General features: G+C 52.7%; 1 protein-coding gene and 1 long non-coding RNA gene across 2 annotated transcripts; both read left to right on the top strand.

Annotated features, from left to right (window-relative positions):
* Positions 1 to 2348: 2348 nt before the first annotated feature.
* On the top strand, positions 2349 to 11114 carry LOC136558964 (uncharacterized). Its single transcript, XR_010783946.1, has 3 exons — positions 2349 to 2481; positions 10370 to 10506; positions 10991 to 11114. It is a non-coding gene; the product is annotated as an uncharacterized lncRNA (long non-coding RNA).
* Positions 11115 to 12384: 1270 nt separating this feature from the next.
* On the top strand, positions 12385 to 15358 carry LOC136559118 (proline-rich protein 36-like). Its single transcript, XM_066554050.1, has 3 exons — positions 12385 to 12401; positions 12815 to 14141; positions 15219 to 15358. The coding sequence occupies exons 1-2, from the start codon at positions 12385 to 12387 to the stop codon at positions 13842 to 13844; spliced, it is 1047 nt and encodes a 348-aa protein (XP_066410147.1). The 3' UTR covers positions 13845 to 14141; positions 15219 to 15358.
* The last annotated feature ends 451 nt before the right edge of the window (positions 15359 to 15809 follow it).

The raw sequence follows: 15809 nt of genomic DNA, 5'->3' as shown, positions 1-15809 counted from the left end.
TGAGATCTGCTCATCCTGACAGTGCGCACTCTGGTTACATATTGTTCTAGCCTGAGGGAACCATAGGAAAATCCAGATTTATTGTACCTATCATACCAGCATATTTCATTTGCCATTATGAGCAGCCATCTCGCAATGATGCAGGAGTATTTATTACAGATTAAATTGTAGGACCTGGATGGTTTAGTGAGGTTCTTGAGGTATCATTTATGTCATTAACTGGCTCATTATCAGATCTGCAAATCTCAATTCCTTTTTTTGTGCCTTCTGTTTCCAAGCAGGGACCTGGGCTGGGCTCTGGCAGGTCCCAGGGTGTGTGTGAGGCCAGGGCATGCAGGGGGTGCTGGAGCCGGGGCTGCTCGGGGTCCCTGGGGAGCCCCCAGCTCCGCACGAGAGCCACCACACCTGCCCCGAGCGGTGCCACCTCCCGCCCCCGTGGCCCCACACCCATCCCTCTCCATTAGCCACAGCTCAGAGAGGTGAGCCTGGGAAAGGCACTGGTAGGAGAGGAGGTAATTTAACTCTAATTATTTAACAAGTCTGTTCCAGGCGTAAGCTTATTACCAGCGGCGAAAGGATACACTGGATTTTTTTCCTCTCTCTCTCTCTCTTTTATGCTTTATCTCTACTTGGAGAATTATTTGAAGAGGTTTAATCCAGCCTTGATTGTTGTTGTTAATGGGCAAGGAGAATGGGTTATTCCATGTGCTCGGCTCTCCAGAAAAGTCATGGGCAAAGGAGCTCTCAGGCACTGCCTGGCTCTTCGATTTAGTGATATTATTTGAATTTATTGTTCGATTCGACTCGCGTGTCCTGCCTTGTTGGTATTTGCCCTATTTACTCTCCTATATTGCTTTTTCATAAAACCAGGGGATGGCATTTAAGTTGTTGTGTTCTTTGGTATTAAAAGGCACTTGGAACAAGCCCGGGAGCACATCCTGGATTGTGGGGTTCAGGGCATGCTCTGCTGCAGAGCCTGCCCCACTCTTGGGTTGCTGAGATTAATTAATTCCTGTGGTGGCCAATATTTGTGGGGAAGAAAAAGCTTGGGAGGACAGAAATAATGCATGAAAATGCCATCTCTTCTTGCCCCTCACTTGGTGGCCAAAGGCTGTGGAGGGTGTTTGCAGCGGCTGATTGCACCCCAGTTTCTTTTGTGGGCGTGGTGGGTCTGGGGCTCTGCGCTGGTGGCAGTGTGAGGATAAATTCAGGCAGTGTATTTGTCACACCCTGGGCTGTTCCTGAGCTCCACGGGTGCCCCACAGCATCGCCCCAGAGGGAGCAGCTGCAGGGCAGGGCTGGGGGACCGGGCAGGAGGGAGAGGAGGGGGAGCCCAGCGCTGCAAGCCCAGCTCAGCCCCCAAATCAGGGGTGGGCACCCAAATATTCCCCTGAGAGTGGTGCCAGAGCCAGCCCCGGGGAGGCTCCTGTGCTGGACCCTCGTGGGGGTCTCTCCCTGCACCCCAAAACCTTCCCCAAAATGCTGGAACATTCCCCGTGAGGACAGGCACACAACCTCCAAATAAATCCACAGTGCCTTTTGGAGATCTGTAAAAATTAATGCTTCCCTGTGCTTGGTGCTCTGCTCCTGATTTTAATTATTTCAGTTATTTATTCTATTGAACACTTTGTACCTGTCTTCAAGACAGAGCTGTCTGCTCCAGGGTTAAACTGCCACACCAGGTTGGAAATAGAAGGTGTGTGAGCATTTAGGTGTATGCGCTTTTCCTTGAAAAGCATCAGCATCAGGTAAGATTTAAAAATGTTCAAATGAGATGCCTCTCGCTCTAATTTACACACATCCCTTCCCTATTTATTTAATTTACATTGCATTTTCCTGTATCAGTCAAAATAAAAGGACATTTATAAAGGAAAAGGAGAAGAATTGTTGGGTGTTTATCTCAAAGCAGCCTTCCAACATCTGGCTGCAGCGTGCACACTGGCTGAGGGAATCCTGCATGAGAAAGGCAGCAGAAGTGTCAGTGCCTGTGTGTCCCCTCTAAAGGGACATTTTCTGTTCTAGCAGCTGCAGGGCCACCAGGAAATTCAGGTATTTTGTGAAACCTACAGCTGCACCAGCGAGGAAAGGCTTGCTGAACAGGGTTGCTTTGGACATTGTTTAGCTATTCCTGTGCTGGATGTTTTAAATTGAAAAAGGAGTGAAATTAATTAGAAAAAAAAAAAATGCCTTTACCTGAGTTGATAGCAAATTTCAGAGAATTTAGGACTGAAGGAGCCGTCTCCCCAGGCTGGATACCACAGGTAGCCCTGGGTAAACAGGATGTGCTCAAAGCAGAGCTTTGTGAGGGTGCCCTCGCCAGGCTCGGCCTTTGCCGGGTAATCTGAATATTGAGGCTGCTCGTTAATCTCCATTCCTGGCTTAGGCTGGGCTGGGCTGCTCCGGCAGCAGCCGCTGGGTTGCCGTAGGAACCAGGAATTCAAGTAAATATGCTCAGGAAGGAGAAATGTCTACTAATTAAATGTGAGTAGCATTGATAAAGGGCCAGGGCTGGGAAAAGGTGGAACGTGATGGCCTTCCTTGTAATTCACTGGAAAATACGTTTATATCTATCTATATCTAATCTATATCTATATTTATATCTGTATCTATATCTATATCTATATCTATATCTATATCTATATCTATATATCTATTTTACATATATGGATAATATTGTAGAAGTAATATAGAAAAATACACTTATATGTATGTATCTGCACACCTAGAAATTATATATATGGATAATAATACAGAAAATACATATCTATATATTTCTCTCTATAATATATATATGGATAACAGTATAAAAATACCTATATATGTATATATCTATAAGAAAATATATAAAATATATATATGAGAGGTTTACAAGACTTATAAATGATGCATATACCTCTTTGTGGGGAGAACTGCATACATTGAAGATGACAGCAACATTTTTATATAGAAGTGACACTTTATACCTTTTTTTCCTTTTGAGGCTATAAATTCCGTAATCTTCTCAGATCCTTTTTATGGCTTGCACATGGCAGGTGAAGGCATTCCCTGGCTCTGTGGGTGCTGGGGGCCCTGATCCACCCTCTCCAACACCCACCTTGCACACCTGAGGGGATTTTCATGGAAAGGGACCCCGTGCCCCACTTGGTGCCTCAGTTTACCCCGGGGGCAAATGGAATAATCAAACTTCCGATCTCCCATTTCTTCTTTGCTTGCTCCTGAGCTGATTCCCTGCTTTTATCCCAGAAAAGAGCTGTTTAATGCTGCACCCATAAAGGAAGCCCAGCTGGACCCCGCAGGTGCCGTTTGGTGCCAGGCCCAGCTGCTGGGCAGGGATGCTGACACCCAGCATCTCCCAGAGATGTCTGTCCCAACCAAATGAACAGCAAACGTGGGCAATTAATGGCACATTGATAAACAATCATGATGTCACCGGTGGGGCAACTGAGGCAGGAGAGGAGAGGCAGATTTCATGTAAAGCCTGTAGGTGCGGCACCTGGGGACACGGGTTAGGGTGGGCACGGTGGTGCTGGGTTAGAGCCTGGGCTCAGGGGGCTTTTCCAACCCAAGGATTCCGTGATTCTGTGATAAAATCTCTGCTATCGGTGAGTTGCTTTGTGAGCTTCCCCTCCCGGAGTGCCGGGGACACGCCGGGCTCTGCTGAGCGCTGGAACCACAGGAAGGGCATCGGGGCTGGTTTTGTGTCCCCGGGCCCCACAGCCCCTGTGCAGCCCCAGCCGTGCGCCCGAGCTCTCAGCACAGGAGGCTCGGTGTCCATGTCACAGCTCCTGCGGGAGCTTCCCGGCTCCGGGGCAGCACTCAGGGTCCCTAAGGGCCGGGTTTGCTGAATTCCTGAATTCCTGCCAGATGTGCAGCTGATGTTCCGCCCGCCGGGCAGCGCTCCCGGCGGAGCAGGACGAGGTGTCTTCATCTGCATAAGCACGTGGACTCTGCGCTCGTCTCATTCTCGTTTTTAATTACAGTTCAAGGACTAAATCCATCTCAGTCAGGCTTGTGCTCAGCTGGGATAAACCCAGGAGGGTCCCAGATTTACAGCAGGGCAGAGCAGGGTGTGCCTGGTGTCCTGATGCTCCTGGGGGCTCTTACCCTTGCTCCTGGCTGGTTTTTACACTTGCCTTGGCTGCTACCCTTGGCCATGTCCCTGAGAGAACAGGGGTTTGGGCAGGGCTCAGAGTGCTTCACTGGCCAGAGCAGCTCTGGGCTCTCTGCTGGAACCCCTGTAGTTCTGCCACCCCTGTAGTGCTGTCACCCCTGTAGTGCTGACACCCCTTTAGTGCTGGGATCCCTTTAGTTCTGCCACCCCTGTAGTGCTGACACCCCTTTAGTGCTGGGATCCCTTTAGTGCTGGGACCACTTAGTGCTGTCACCCCTGTAGTTCTGCCACCCCTTTAGTGCTGTCACCCCTGTAGTGCTGATACTCCTTTAGTGCTGGGATCCCTTTAGTTCTGCCACCCCTGTAGTGCTGTCACCCCTGTAGTTCTGTCACCCCTTTAGTTCTGCCACCCCTGTAGTTCTGCCACCCCTGTAGTGCTGTCACCCCTGTAGTTCTGCCACCCCTGTAGTTCTGCCACCCCTGTAGTGCTGTCACCCCTGTAGTTCTGTCACCCCTTTAGTTCTGCCACCCCTGTAGTGCTGTCACCCCTTTAGTTCTGCCACCCCTTTAGTGCTGTCACCCCTGTAGTGCTGATACTCCTTTAGTGCTGTCTCCTTCTGTCCATCCCTGCCTTGGCTTCTCCTGTCCCCACCTGGGCTGAACCCAAAGCCCTGTGGTTGCCCTGTAAGCCTGGGGAAGGACAGGGGTTCAGAGCAGGGGTGGTGGTGCCAGGGCCGCCCAGGACCCCCAGCCACCCTCATCCTGGGCCCTTGCTGCCTGCTCCTCCCTTTTTCCCACCGGCCAGGGAAGGACCCATGGGATGAAGAGTAGCAAAGTTGGGATGCTCCAGCTGCCTGCAAGAGCTGGTGGCCCCAAGCCCTGAGGAGCTGGCCACCATGCCCCTCCATGCTGGGGTCAGTCCCTGCCCCGGCCAGGGCTTGGCCCCGTGCTGCCCGTACAGACAGGGCTGGTCAGAGGAGCAGTGCCCAGCCCACAGAAATGGTCCCAGGACCCCCATCAGCTCTGACTGGCCCAGCTGCAGCTCTTTCCCCCTGTCCTGCCCTCAGTGCTCCATCAGTGGGGACAGGCCCTGGTGGGCAGCAGGACCCCACAGCCACCGTGCCACCCTCTGTCCCTGCCGTGGGCACGCTGCAGGAGCCCCGGCAGCATCCAGCACATCCCCACAGCATGGAAAAGGGCCTGAAGAGAGACAGGCTGCTCCCGGTGCCCCCGACCATTTACAATTTATATGTCCTTGTCAGACGGGGAGTTTGATAGCTCTAATGTCATGTTTGTCCTTCACCTGGAGAAAATCCCCTTTAAAGATCACCAGCCCGGCTCTGTTGACAGGAACTGCGCAGGTCACGCCTTAACTTGTGCGGGATCGTTCCAAAATGCAGATCTTTATCTGGACTGAAGGCACGGGGAGAGAAAAGCCCCAAATCCCTGTGATTCCCGGGTGGGATGGGGCCCAGAGCAGGTCTGGCTGTGGAGAGGAGCTGGGTGAATTTGGGGATGCAGCAGCCCCGTGGTGCCAGAGCCTGGATGGCTCCTCCAGCAGAACCAGGCTGTGCTGGGCAGGATTTCTTTCCATTTCTGGCAAGGCTTTCTGAAATGTAAATATTGCCATGCCCTGTCTGGACACTTCTGCTCCTCCCTGGTACTTCCATTTTCCAGGAATCCTTTACACACAGCTCCCAGAGATCCATGCTAGAGGAGGAGCAGGTCCCCGGGGCAGACCCTGTGAAGCAGCCGCACTCCTGGGTTTGGTGGCATGTCCACCCCTTCCCCATGACCTGGCATCCAGGAGCCCTTCCCTGCCTGCCTGCAGCTCTGCTGGCCCAGCCCTGCCTACAGCGTGGGGCTGGGGGTGTGCTGGGATGGGCAGGAGCTGTGGCTCTCCTGGGAGCTGGGAGATTCCTGGAGAATGTGAGCTGGGATGTGGGGATGGGAGCCTTGCTCCCCTCTGAGCCAGAGGAACTCCCAGGCAGGAACTGGAGCTGCTGTGCCTGGGACAATGACCTGGCCAGGCAGGTTTGCTCTCTCTGGAGGGGTACCCGTGCCTTGCTCAGCAGCTGCAGCTTCCCCAGTGATGCTGCTCCCGACAGGACACCACGAGGGACACTGCATAGTCCCACAAAAACACCTTCAGAGTTTCAGCCTCCTTTTTATTGGGCTTGCTACTGCTTCTCTCTCGCCATCCACGTGCCCTTGAACCACTCTGCTCCTGGCTGCTGCTCTGTGCCTCCCTTTGGGACCTGCCCCAGCCCAGGGGAGCTGGTCAGGGGCAGGGAGCCAGGTGAGCCCCAGGTGTGCAGCTGCAGCTGCCCAGCCCTGGCAGCCAGCCTGTGCTGAGGTGATCCCTCGGGAATTTAGAACCCAAACTCCAGTGTGCATCTCACACAATTCACCCATTGGATGCTAAAGCTGGGTGCAGCCTTAAAAATAAGGGAAGACAAAGCACCCATGAGGGCCTGACCTGAGCTGTCCCCTGGGAACAGGAGGGGTGTGCTGCTGGGTTCGGGCACCCAGGGAGGGCAGGCTGTGCCCAGGGCACACGTGGGACTCACGTTAATTTAAGGGGAATTATGTGAATTGTACAGCATGGTTTGACTATACTCCTGAGTATTGCAGTTATTATGTTTACCATCAATATTCATGAAGGCTCCTTAAAAAAAAAAAAAAAAAAAAGGCAGCGGGGAAATTTTGCTCTGAAGCAGAGAACTGCCACTTCTGGGAGAGCCTGCAGAAGCAGTGTGCATTTCCCAGTTTATTTGTCCTCTGTTTTTCTCAGAGTGTTGTCTGGGGTTCTGAGAAGAGTTGTTGAAAAAAACAAATTGTGCTGGTGCACTTCATTTTACAAGGGTCCAGAGGGACCAGGCAAGGGGAATGGCTTCCCCCTGATACAGGAAAGGGTTGGATGGAATACTGGGAGGAAATTCTTGGCTGTGAGGGTGGGCAGGCCCTGGCACAGGTGCCCAGAGCAGCTGGGGCTGCCCCTGGATCCCTGGCAGTGCCCAAGGCCAGGCTGGACACTGGGGCTGGGAGCAGCCTGGGGCAGGGGAAGGTGTCCCTGCCATGGGTAGGATGGGATGGGATGGGATGGGATGGGATGGGATGGGATGGGATGGGATGGGATGGGATGGGATGGGACGGGTTGTAAGGTCCCTTCCACCCTAAGTCATTCTGGAATTTTAGGAATCTACAACCATCATTGCTATTTTTGGCCCCTTCAGAAAATGGATCTGGTTTGATTTTTAATTTGCTTTGGAGTTTTCCAGCCCAGACATCACCTTTGTCAAAGGAAACGCGTAACTTCAGGCCAGAGAATCTGAGGAAATCTGGGTTCTCCTTGTGCAGCTCTTGTCTGGGTGGATGCTGCAGTACAAGCTGTGTCCAGCGCCAAGGGACAAAATTCGGTGGGCTTTTCCCTGTTATTGCTGCAGAATCATTTTGTTTGTTGTAGGTAGCACAGCTCAGGCATCGCCCCCTCGCAGGAGCGCTTTGGGTTCTGCCAGCAGCTGCAGGTGCTGCAGGTGCTGCTGGGCCTGGGGAGGGCAGCCGGGGGTGCGGCGGGGAGGGCGAGGGTCCCCAGCCCCGGTGCGGTGCCCCTGCCAGGCCGGGCCCCTCTCCCCTCTCTGGGTCAAGCCAGCAGAGGGAAAAGGCAGCAGCGAGCCCTCGCCTTCTGCCGCGGCCCCGCGCCGGCTGCCAACAGGGCACTGCTCTGCCAGTTGTAAATTTTAATTGGCCATCTGGGGAAAGCACAAACCACTGACTAGAGATTAATCAGTAAATTAACCCAGGCATAATACACATTTCCCAGCGGGGCCCGGGCTGCCGGAGGCTGGGCGGGATGCGGCAGGACCGCGCCGGAATGCTGTTATTGCTTACCGCGAACATCCTCCCCGCGTCCCCAAATTCCCTGCAGCCTGACCTTGCCGCCGACCCTGATTTGTATGGCAGTTGCCGAGAGGCTTCCCCGTAATGCTCGACACAGATGGCACAGGTAGCGCTGATGGATCGGGGATGTGACACCTTCCCTCTGGTGCGGGAGGAGCCGCCCGTCCCTGCGGCTGTGCCCGCCGGGGCTCAGGCTGTGCAGCCGGAGTCCAGCCTGGAAACAGAGCTGGGCAGAGGCAAACACCGGGAAGGACAAGCTTCCCGTCCTTTATTTAATTACTCTTATCCCGCAGAAAGATTCCAGGCATGCCTCGCGTAGCAGGAGAGTCACATCTGCTGGCACATCCCAGCCCAGGAGCCTCCCTGGCTGCAGATCCCTGATGGGGACAGGCTGGGGACAGGCTGGGGAGAGCAGAACCTCACCCTCTGCCTTGGGCTGCCCTTTGCCCTCAGTGGCCCCTCCATGAGGCTGGCAGGAGCAGCAGGGAGGAGCAGCAGGGTGAGCCTGGACCAGCAGCATCGCTCTGCAGCCTGGGCTGCAGGAGCCTGCGGGGTTCGGGTTCAAACTCATCTCACAGGGACAGCTGTGACACACTCCCCGTCCCTGGAAGTGCCCCAGGCCAGGCTGCACCAGCAGGGGAGCACAGAATCACAAAATCCCTGCACAGTTTGGGTTGGGAGGGACTTTGAAGCTCCTCTTGTTCCACCCACGTTCCACTAAAGCAGGTGGCTCCAAGACCCATCCAGGTATCCTGGCTGATGGAATAGCACAACACGCAAGCTGTACTCACGGCTCCAATCCTTGGATGGATGGAAATGTCTGCCCAGTCTGCAAAGTGCTTTGGGATATTTGCAGAAAACAGCCCTGTGTCCCCCACACAGCATCAGCACCACGGGGGCACCTTCTCCACCACATTTGGTACTTAAGCCTTGAGGTGTGGTTCAGTTTCTTGGCCTCTAGGAGTGACTCTGTCCTAAAGAAGGAGCCTGGCTCTTTGGAATTTAAATAGTTCTCCTAATAAGTGGTTCCTTGCCTGGAAATATATGGATGCACCACTGTATCGTGTCTATGATTTTGCATTTTCCCCACTGTCTCTTCTGCCTGACATGATAATGAGCTCTGTGTTAAGCCAGAAAAAAGCAATTTTCTCCTGAGGTTAATTTCTTTGGATTGCCCACCTGAAGTGGGGAGTTGCATATAAATTCTAATTTGTACTGAAGTGCAGAAGATTGAGTTAGTTTTTTTTTTGGCATCGATGATACAGTGCAAATCTTTATTGACATACAGGGTGTTTTGTCCTGCCTTCCTGGCATTGCCTCGGGAAGAAAATGGTGATGAAACCAGTTGTGGCTCTGTGTGTCCCTTTGAACAGGCTCCAGCTGTACAACAAGAACCTGAACTGCCAGGGGCCAGGGATGGATGGGAGATTGGGAATTGGGAATTCCTGGCTGTGAGGGTGGGCAGGCCCCGGCACAGCTGGGGCTGCCCCTGGATCCCTGGCAGTGCCCCAGGCCAGGCTGGACACTGGGGCTGGGAGCACCTGGGACAGTGGGAGGTGTCCCTGCCATGGCAGGGTGGATGGGATGGGATTTAAGGTCTCTTCCATGAGCCCTGAGTGCCTTCTCCAGGAAATCCTGGGACACCTCCAGGGATGGGCACTCCAAACGTCCCTGGGCAGCCCCTGCCAAGGCCTGGGCCCCTTCTCCATGGGGAAATTTCTGCTGAAATCCCACGTTCCACTGGCACTGCAAAGGACAGGCATGGTGGGGTCTGGCAGAGCCGCTCTGCCTCCTGCAGTTCTGGTCTCCTCCTCACCAGGGCTGCTGCAGGATTTTACCTGTTTGTGGGACAAACAGCCCAGTTATTTCCTTAATTTCCTTACCCAGGCCCATTTTCTTTCAACTGAGCCTAAAGTCTGGAGCTTTTCCAGGCTGGCTTCCCAGAGCAGCACGCCAGACTGCCCCCCCAGCATCACTCAGCATTTCATAGGGAGAGGCAAACTGGTGTTGTGATTAATATGTAAAACTCCTAATTAATGGTGGGTCTCAGAGCAGCATGCATAAGTAATTCCTTTGTATTTGATAACAGGGTGTATTGGAGGGGCTCTACACCTCATTATTACCCACCAATTTCCTTAAAGGGTGGGCAGCCCCTTCCTGACAGTCCCTGGTACAGCACTCAAGGGCATGGAAAAACCTATTAATGGAGAAATGGTTCGGGTGGTGGCAATTCCTTACCAAGGAAATAGGAAGGGGAGTGACCAAGAGCCACTGACTCCAACATCCCCCTTGCTGTGGGTGGGCACGTGTACCGAGAATGGAAAATCATCCATGATTGATTAATTGTAATTTTTACAGGCTGACCAGAGGTGCAGACCTACAATGGCATCTCTGGAGCACTGGATCTGCACTGTCTTACTGAGTGGCAAACCCGCCCACATTCAGCACCCAACTCAAACACTGGAATGGAAAAAACAAAGAAAGAAGAAAAGGAGGTTGGTGGCTGCAGGAATTGAGTCAGGAGGTCTGGGACCCTCCCGAGCGAGGGGCTTGGTGTGTAAAGTTCCTGCAGGAGAGGATTTTTTCAGGAGGGGTTTTGGGGAGCAAATGTTTGTGTACTGGGGAGGCCAGGCTGGCGTGTGCCTACTGGAAGTGACTGCGAAGAACATATGGCTCCATTTAATGCAAGACACTTTGTGGATTATAATTGAGTAGATAATTGGGAAAGGGTGACGATTATGAGAGGGTGGGACTCAGTAATTATTCAAAGCTGCTTTAAAAGACTGACAAAGTGCTCCTTGACAAAGGCCTGGGAGGAGCCAGGACTTCACCGCAGATTTCCTGCTTCTCCAGAAGTCCTGTTGAAGCACGTGTGAGAAATGAGGGCTGGTGGAGGGCACTGGGGTGCCGGGCTGGTCGGGGAGGGCGATGCCCTGGTGATGGTACCTGTGCCCAGCCCAACATCCTCATCCCTGGCAGGGACTGCTGGAGCGGCTCGGCATGGAAATTTCCATGGGGATGTCCAAACCCACAGATAAAACTGGAGAGCTGACAGAGGGGAGATTCAGGCGCGATTGTGGGAAGGAATTCCTGGCTGTGAGGGTGGTGACTGCCCAGAGCAGCTGTGGCTGCCCCTGGATCCCTGGAGGTGTCCAGGTGGGTTGGATGGCGCTTGGAGCAGCCTGGAGGTGTTCCTGGCAGGGGGTGGGATGAGATGGGCTTTAAGGTCCCTGCCAGCCCCACCATTGCATGGTTCAGTGGTTCTGTGACTCAGAGTGAGCCCAAAGGTGCTGCTCACACACCTCAGGAGGGGCTGCTCTGCACCCACATTGCTTCTTTGAGGAGTGAACATTGATTTCAATTATTTAAAATTCTGGCCTGTCAAAATATATGTGAATAAACAAATCTGAGCGGGCAAACAACACTCTCATATCCCAAATATTTCTTCTCTTCAGCATGCCTCTCCAGAAAAGCCCGGACGTGTATCTCAAATAATTAGATTTTGTTCAGTAATCAAACTCAATCAGACGGATTCTCTGTGAACTACTTTTATACCCACAATGAGGAATGTGTGTCGTTCCCCGTGCATTTGCATATTTTTCCATAAACCTAAAACCAATCAATTTTGAAGAGTTATGATAATATAAAGAATCTGAGGCAATTACATGTCTTTTAAACAGGGATTCAAAACACATTCCACTGGCAGGGTTCATGGAGTAAAGCAGTCAGAACTTCTTTAACCCTTTTGGTGGCACCTGGGTGAGGGTGCTGTGCTGGGGCTGCTCGTTCCTCCTGGCCTTTCCTTCCTGTCCCAGCCCTGGGCTGGTGCTGGCTCTGCCCTTCTGCGGCTCCAGCCCTGGTGGCACAGCCCTGCCAGGGGAGCCGCCCCAGGGGCCGATAGGCAAATTAGCAGCACCATATTTTCCTCCAAATATCACATCCGCCGCCATATGGGCTGGAACGCAGACTTCTCGGGGATTTCATTTTCATAAACAGGGAGGAATTATGCAAAGTGCTATAGGTAGGGCTTGGAAATGTTTTTTTAAAACAGCCATTTGGTGGAAATGACTTTTTAATGATTTTTCTCTGTGGTTCTGCCTGGCTACGGAAGCCTTTTCCATGTTTATTAAGTGGCTGAGACTTTGCCTCTTGTGCTGTTACTGCTCCTATCCAGAGCAGGCAGAGCATGTCTGGGGGCTCGGGTGGGCCCCCCAACCTGCACATCCCATCTCACAGGCTTCACCCTGGAGGGCAGCTGTCCTCAAAACCCTGGCTTTGCAAAAAAGGGGATTTTTTTGATTTTTTTGCAGTGTATTTGTGGCCATGCTGCGCCTCCAGGGACCGGGCACATGAGCAGAGCTCGTGCCCAAGGGATGGGGCAGCTCCTGAGGTGAGCATTTGTAAGGACAGTACCCCCATCTCGGTGGCAGCAACTGAAGCCCAGCTGCCACCTCCCTGTCCGTGTTGTGTGCGCGTCACACCCGCCGCTGACGGATGACACACATGCCATGAGCAGCATCGTTCAGGGGAAAGCAGGTGCAGGAAGAAGATATCTCTGCGTGCCTGACAGGGAGGGAAGCGTGTTTGCTCAGAGTATATTGGAGACCCAGGCCCGGGGGAGGTCACACCCGTGGAAACGTTACCGCTGTAATCTGCGGCGGCCTCGGGCTGCGCGTGTCCAACACGGCTGGAGCAGCCCCTGGGCCTTCCCCACAGCCCCCTGCCACCCACAGCCTGCCCAGGCTCCCCTCCACCTGCCTCTGTCTCCATTCCCCCACCTCCCCGCACCTGGGGGACCCACAGTCCACCCCAGACCTTCGTGGGCGTCCTCGTGCACCCCTTGTCCTCTCCAGACCCTCGTGCACCCCTTGTCCTCTCCAGACCCTCGTGCACCCCTTGTCCTCTCCAGATCCTCGTGCACCCCTTGTCCTCTCCAGACCCTCGAGGAGCCCTTGTCCTCTCCAGACCCTCGAGGAGCCCTTGTCCTCTCCAGACCCTCGAGGACCCCTTGTCTTCTCCAGACTGCTGTGCACCCCTTGTCCTCTCCAGATCCTCGTGCACCCCTTGTCCTCTCCAGACCCTCGTGCACCCCTTGTCCTCTCCAGACCCTCGTGCACCCCTTGTCCTCTCCAGACCCTCGTGCACCCCTTGTCCTCTCCAGATCCTCGTGCACCCCTTGTCCTCTCCAGACCCTCGTGCACCCCTTGTCCTCTCCAGACCCTCGTGCACCCCTTGTCCTCTCCAGATCCTCGTGCACCCCTTGTCTTCTCCAGACCCTCGAGGAGCCCTTGTCCTCTCCAGACCCTCGAGGAGCCCTTGTCTTCTCCAGACCCTCGAGGAGCCCTTGTCTTCTCCAGACCCTCGTGCACCCCTTGTCCTCTCCAGACCCTCGTGCACCCCTTGTCCTCTCCAGACTCTCGAGGAGCCCTTGTCTTCTCCAGATCCTCAAGGACCCCTTGTCTTCCCCAAGCCCTTGTGCACCCCTTGTCTTCCCCAGACCCTTGTGCACCTCTTGTGTTCTCCAGACCCTTCTGCACTCCTTCTTCTCCAGACCCCTGTGCACCCCTTGTCTTCTCCAGACCCTTGTGGACCCCTTTTCTTCTCTAGACCCTTGTGGACCCCTTGTCTTCTCCACATCCTTAAGGACCCCTTCTTTTCTCCAGGCCCTTGTGGACCCCTTGTCTTCTCCAGACCCTTCAGGACCCCTTCTTTTTCCCAGACCGTTGTGCACCCCTGTTCCACTCCAAACCTTTGTAGACTCCTGGTTCTCTCCAGACCCTTGTGGACCTCTGGACCCCTCCAAGCCTTTGTGGACATTCTCATGGACCCCTAGTCCTCTCCAGACCCTCGTGTACCTCTGGTCCTATCCAGACCCGCTCCTCAGTGGATCATCTGCACATTCAGGATCTGGAGAATGCAGGAAATCCCGGGGCTGGGGGCAGGAGGGGGTGACAGCAGCCAACAAAGGGGTTCCAGCCCATGTCACTGCTGATAAAAGTGGCACTGGCAGAAACGTGGCAGAGCAGCCCAGAGAACAGAGAAGAGAGCCCAGCCTCCCTGGGCTGCAGGGATGCTGCGGAGCAGAGGAGGAGCAGCAATGAGCTGTGGTTTATCAGCACCAGCTCCTCAGGTACGAGCTCTGCTGCTGGCTGGGTGGGAAGGGCAGGGGGCCAGGGAGGAGGGAGGATCTGCAAAAAGCAGCTGCTGCTGTTTGGGAGACCCAGGGGCAGCAGCAACACCCCCTGCAGACCCTCAGTTCATGTAAATTCATATTTATTGGCCTTGTCGTTCTTCTGAAAGGGGCAGAAACTCATTCTGTGTCCTTGTCATTTGTTTCCTACCAGAATATCTTTCACCAGCATTTCCAGTGTCCTTTCCCTGTGCGAATGAGTAATGGGGGAAAGTAACTTTGGAAATGACATTGCAATGTAATCATCCATATTGTGTATTGTGGTTAAAATTGATTAAAATAATATTGAAACTCCCCCAAGGGATTATGCAATTATAAGTCAAGTCCCAAATGGAAAAGGTTTTTGAGAACTTGGCAGATGTCTTAATGAAAATGAAGCATTATAGTAATATATTAGTGCTATTTGTATATTATTGACAGCAGGATCACTAAACTGTATAAATTACTGTCCACAAGAATGGCTGAATTGTTTTTCTTTCAGGAAATTTTTAATCAAATATAATTTCAGAAAAATAATTGTTTAATTTTGGCCTTACCTTTGATCTGCACGTTGATGGATCAATTATTAAACCGAGTTTTAGCCACTCATTCGCTTTGGAAGTTGACACTTTAAATATTTGATTTTGCACCCATTTTGTTTTATTACAGAATAAATTGTGGCGAATGCCAGAGACTATTACATGCAGCCTTGCGATAAAAGGTGGTCAGAGGCTCCAAGTTTTGTTTGCTGCCTCGTGGAGTAGCAGTGGGGATGGGAGGAGGGCAGGGTGGTCCCCACAGGGATGTGGGACCCCTTGGAGCCCCCTGAGGGCTGGGGCTCTGCTGGGTGTCCCCTCTGCCCCGCACACAGCAGCCCTGCAGGAGCAAACACAGCGGATTCACATCGGGACTTTTACTCCCATGCAGGAATTTCTGTTCCAGTGGTTGGCAAATAAACTGCCTGCCTGCAAGTACATAATATTTTAGTCTCTAATTTTAAAAATATGCTGTATTTTAATATCTTTTTTTTTAAAACAGATACCACTTTTTATGAAGCACTACATGAGTTGCTGATGGATAAATCACCCAAGCATGGTTAAAGAGACCCCAATCTCCAGATGGTACCAGATCCATTTAATTGTATCCTCTGACCTCATCTCACCTGAGCCTGCATTAAAATCATAATACAGTTCAAGTGTAAAAATGATATAGTGTTTATTCGTCCTGTTTATAGGGGGGCAAACACACAGTTAAATTCAGATGTCGAAAATTAGTGTAGTCATTTGAAAAGGTTGAGTTAGATCAAACTGACTCTCAGCATTTTATTTGCCCCTTTTTTATTCCAATGGCTCTGTGGCTGCAGCTCGGTGTCTCTGAATGAAGGGGGATGCTGAGGCAGAGGTGAGGTGGGTTTTGGGACACGACAGAGGCAGGCCCAGCCCTGGGGAGAGGGGTGAAGCACTTGGTCTCATTTTTAATTTTCACTCTGTGTGATGAGGATGGGACACATGCACCACAAATGCGCTGCAAATATTTTAATATTTGAGTGCCCGAAACATCTCTTCCTCCATGGTCCCATCCCTGCCACCCCAGCAGATGGGGATGCTCCTTCCCTTCTGGCAGGGTGAC

This window comes from Molothrus aeneus, chromosome 7, assembly GCF_037042795.1.
Source record: "Molothrus aeneus isolate 106 chromosome 7, BPBGC_Maene_1.0, whole genome shotgun sequence".
NCBI lineage: Eukaryota > Metazoa > Chordata > Aves > Passeriformes > Icteridae > Molothrus > Molothrus aeneus.
The sequence above is the reverse complement of the archived record's forward strand: the minus strand, read 5'-3'. Positions and strand labels throughout refer to the sequence as shown.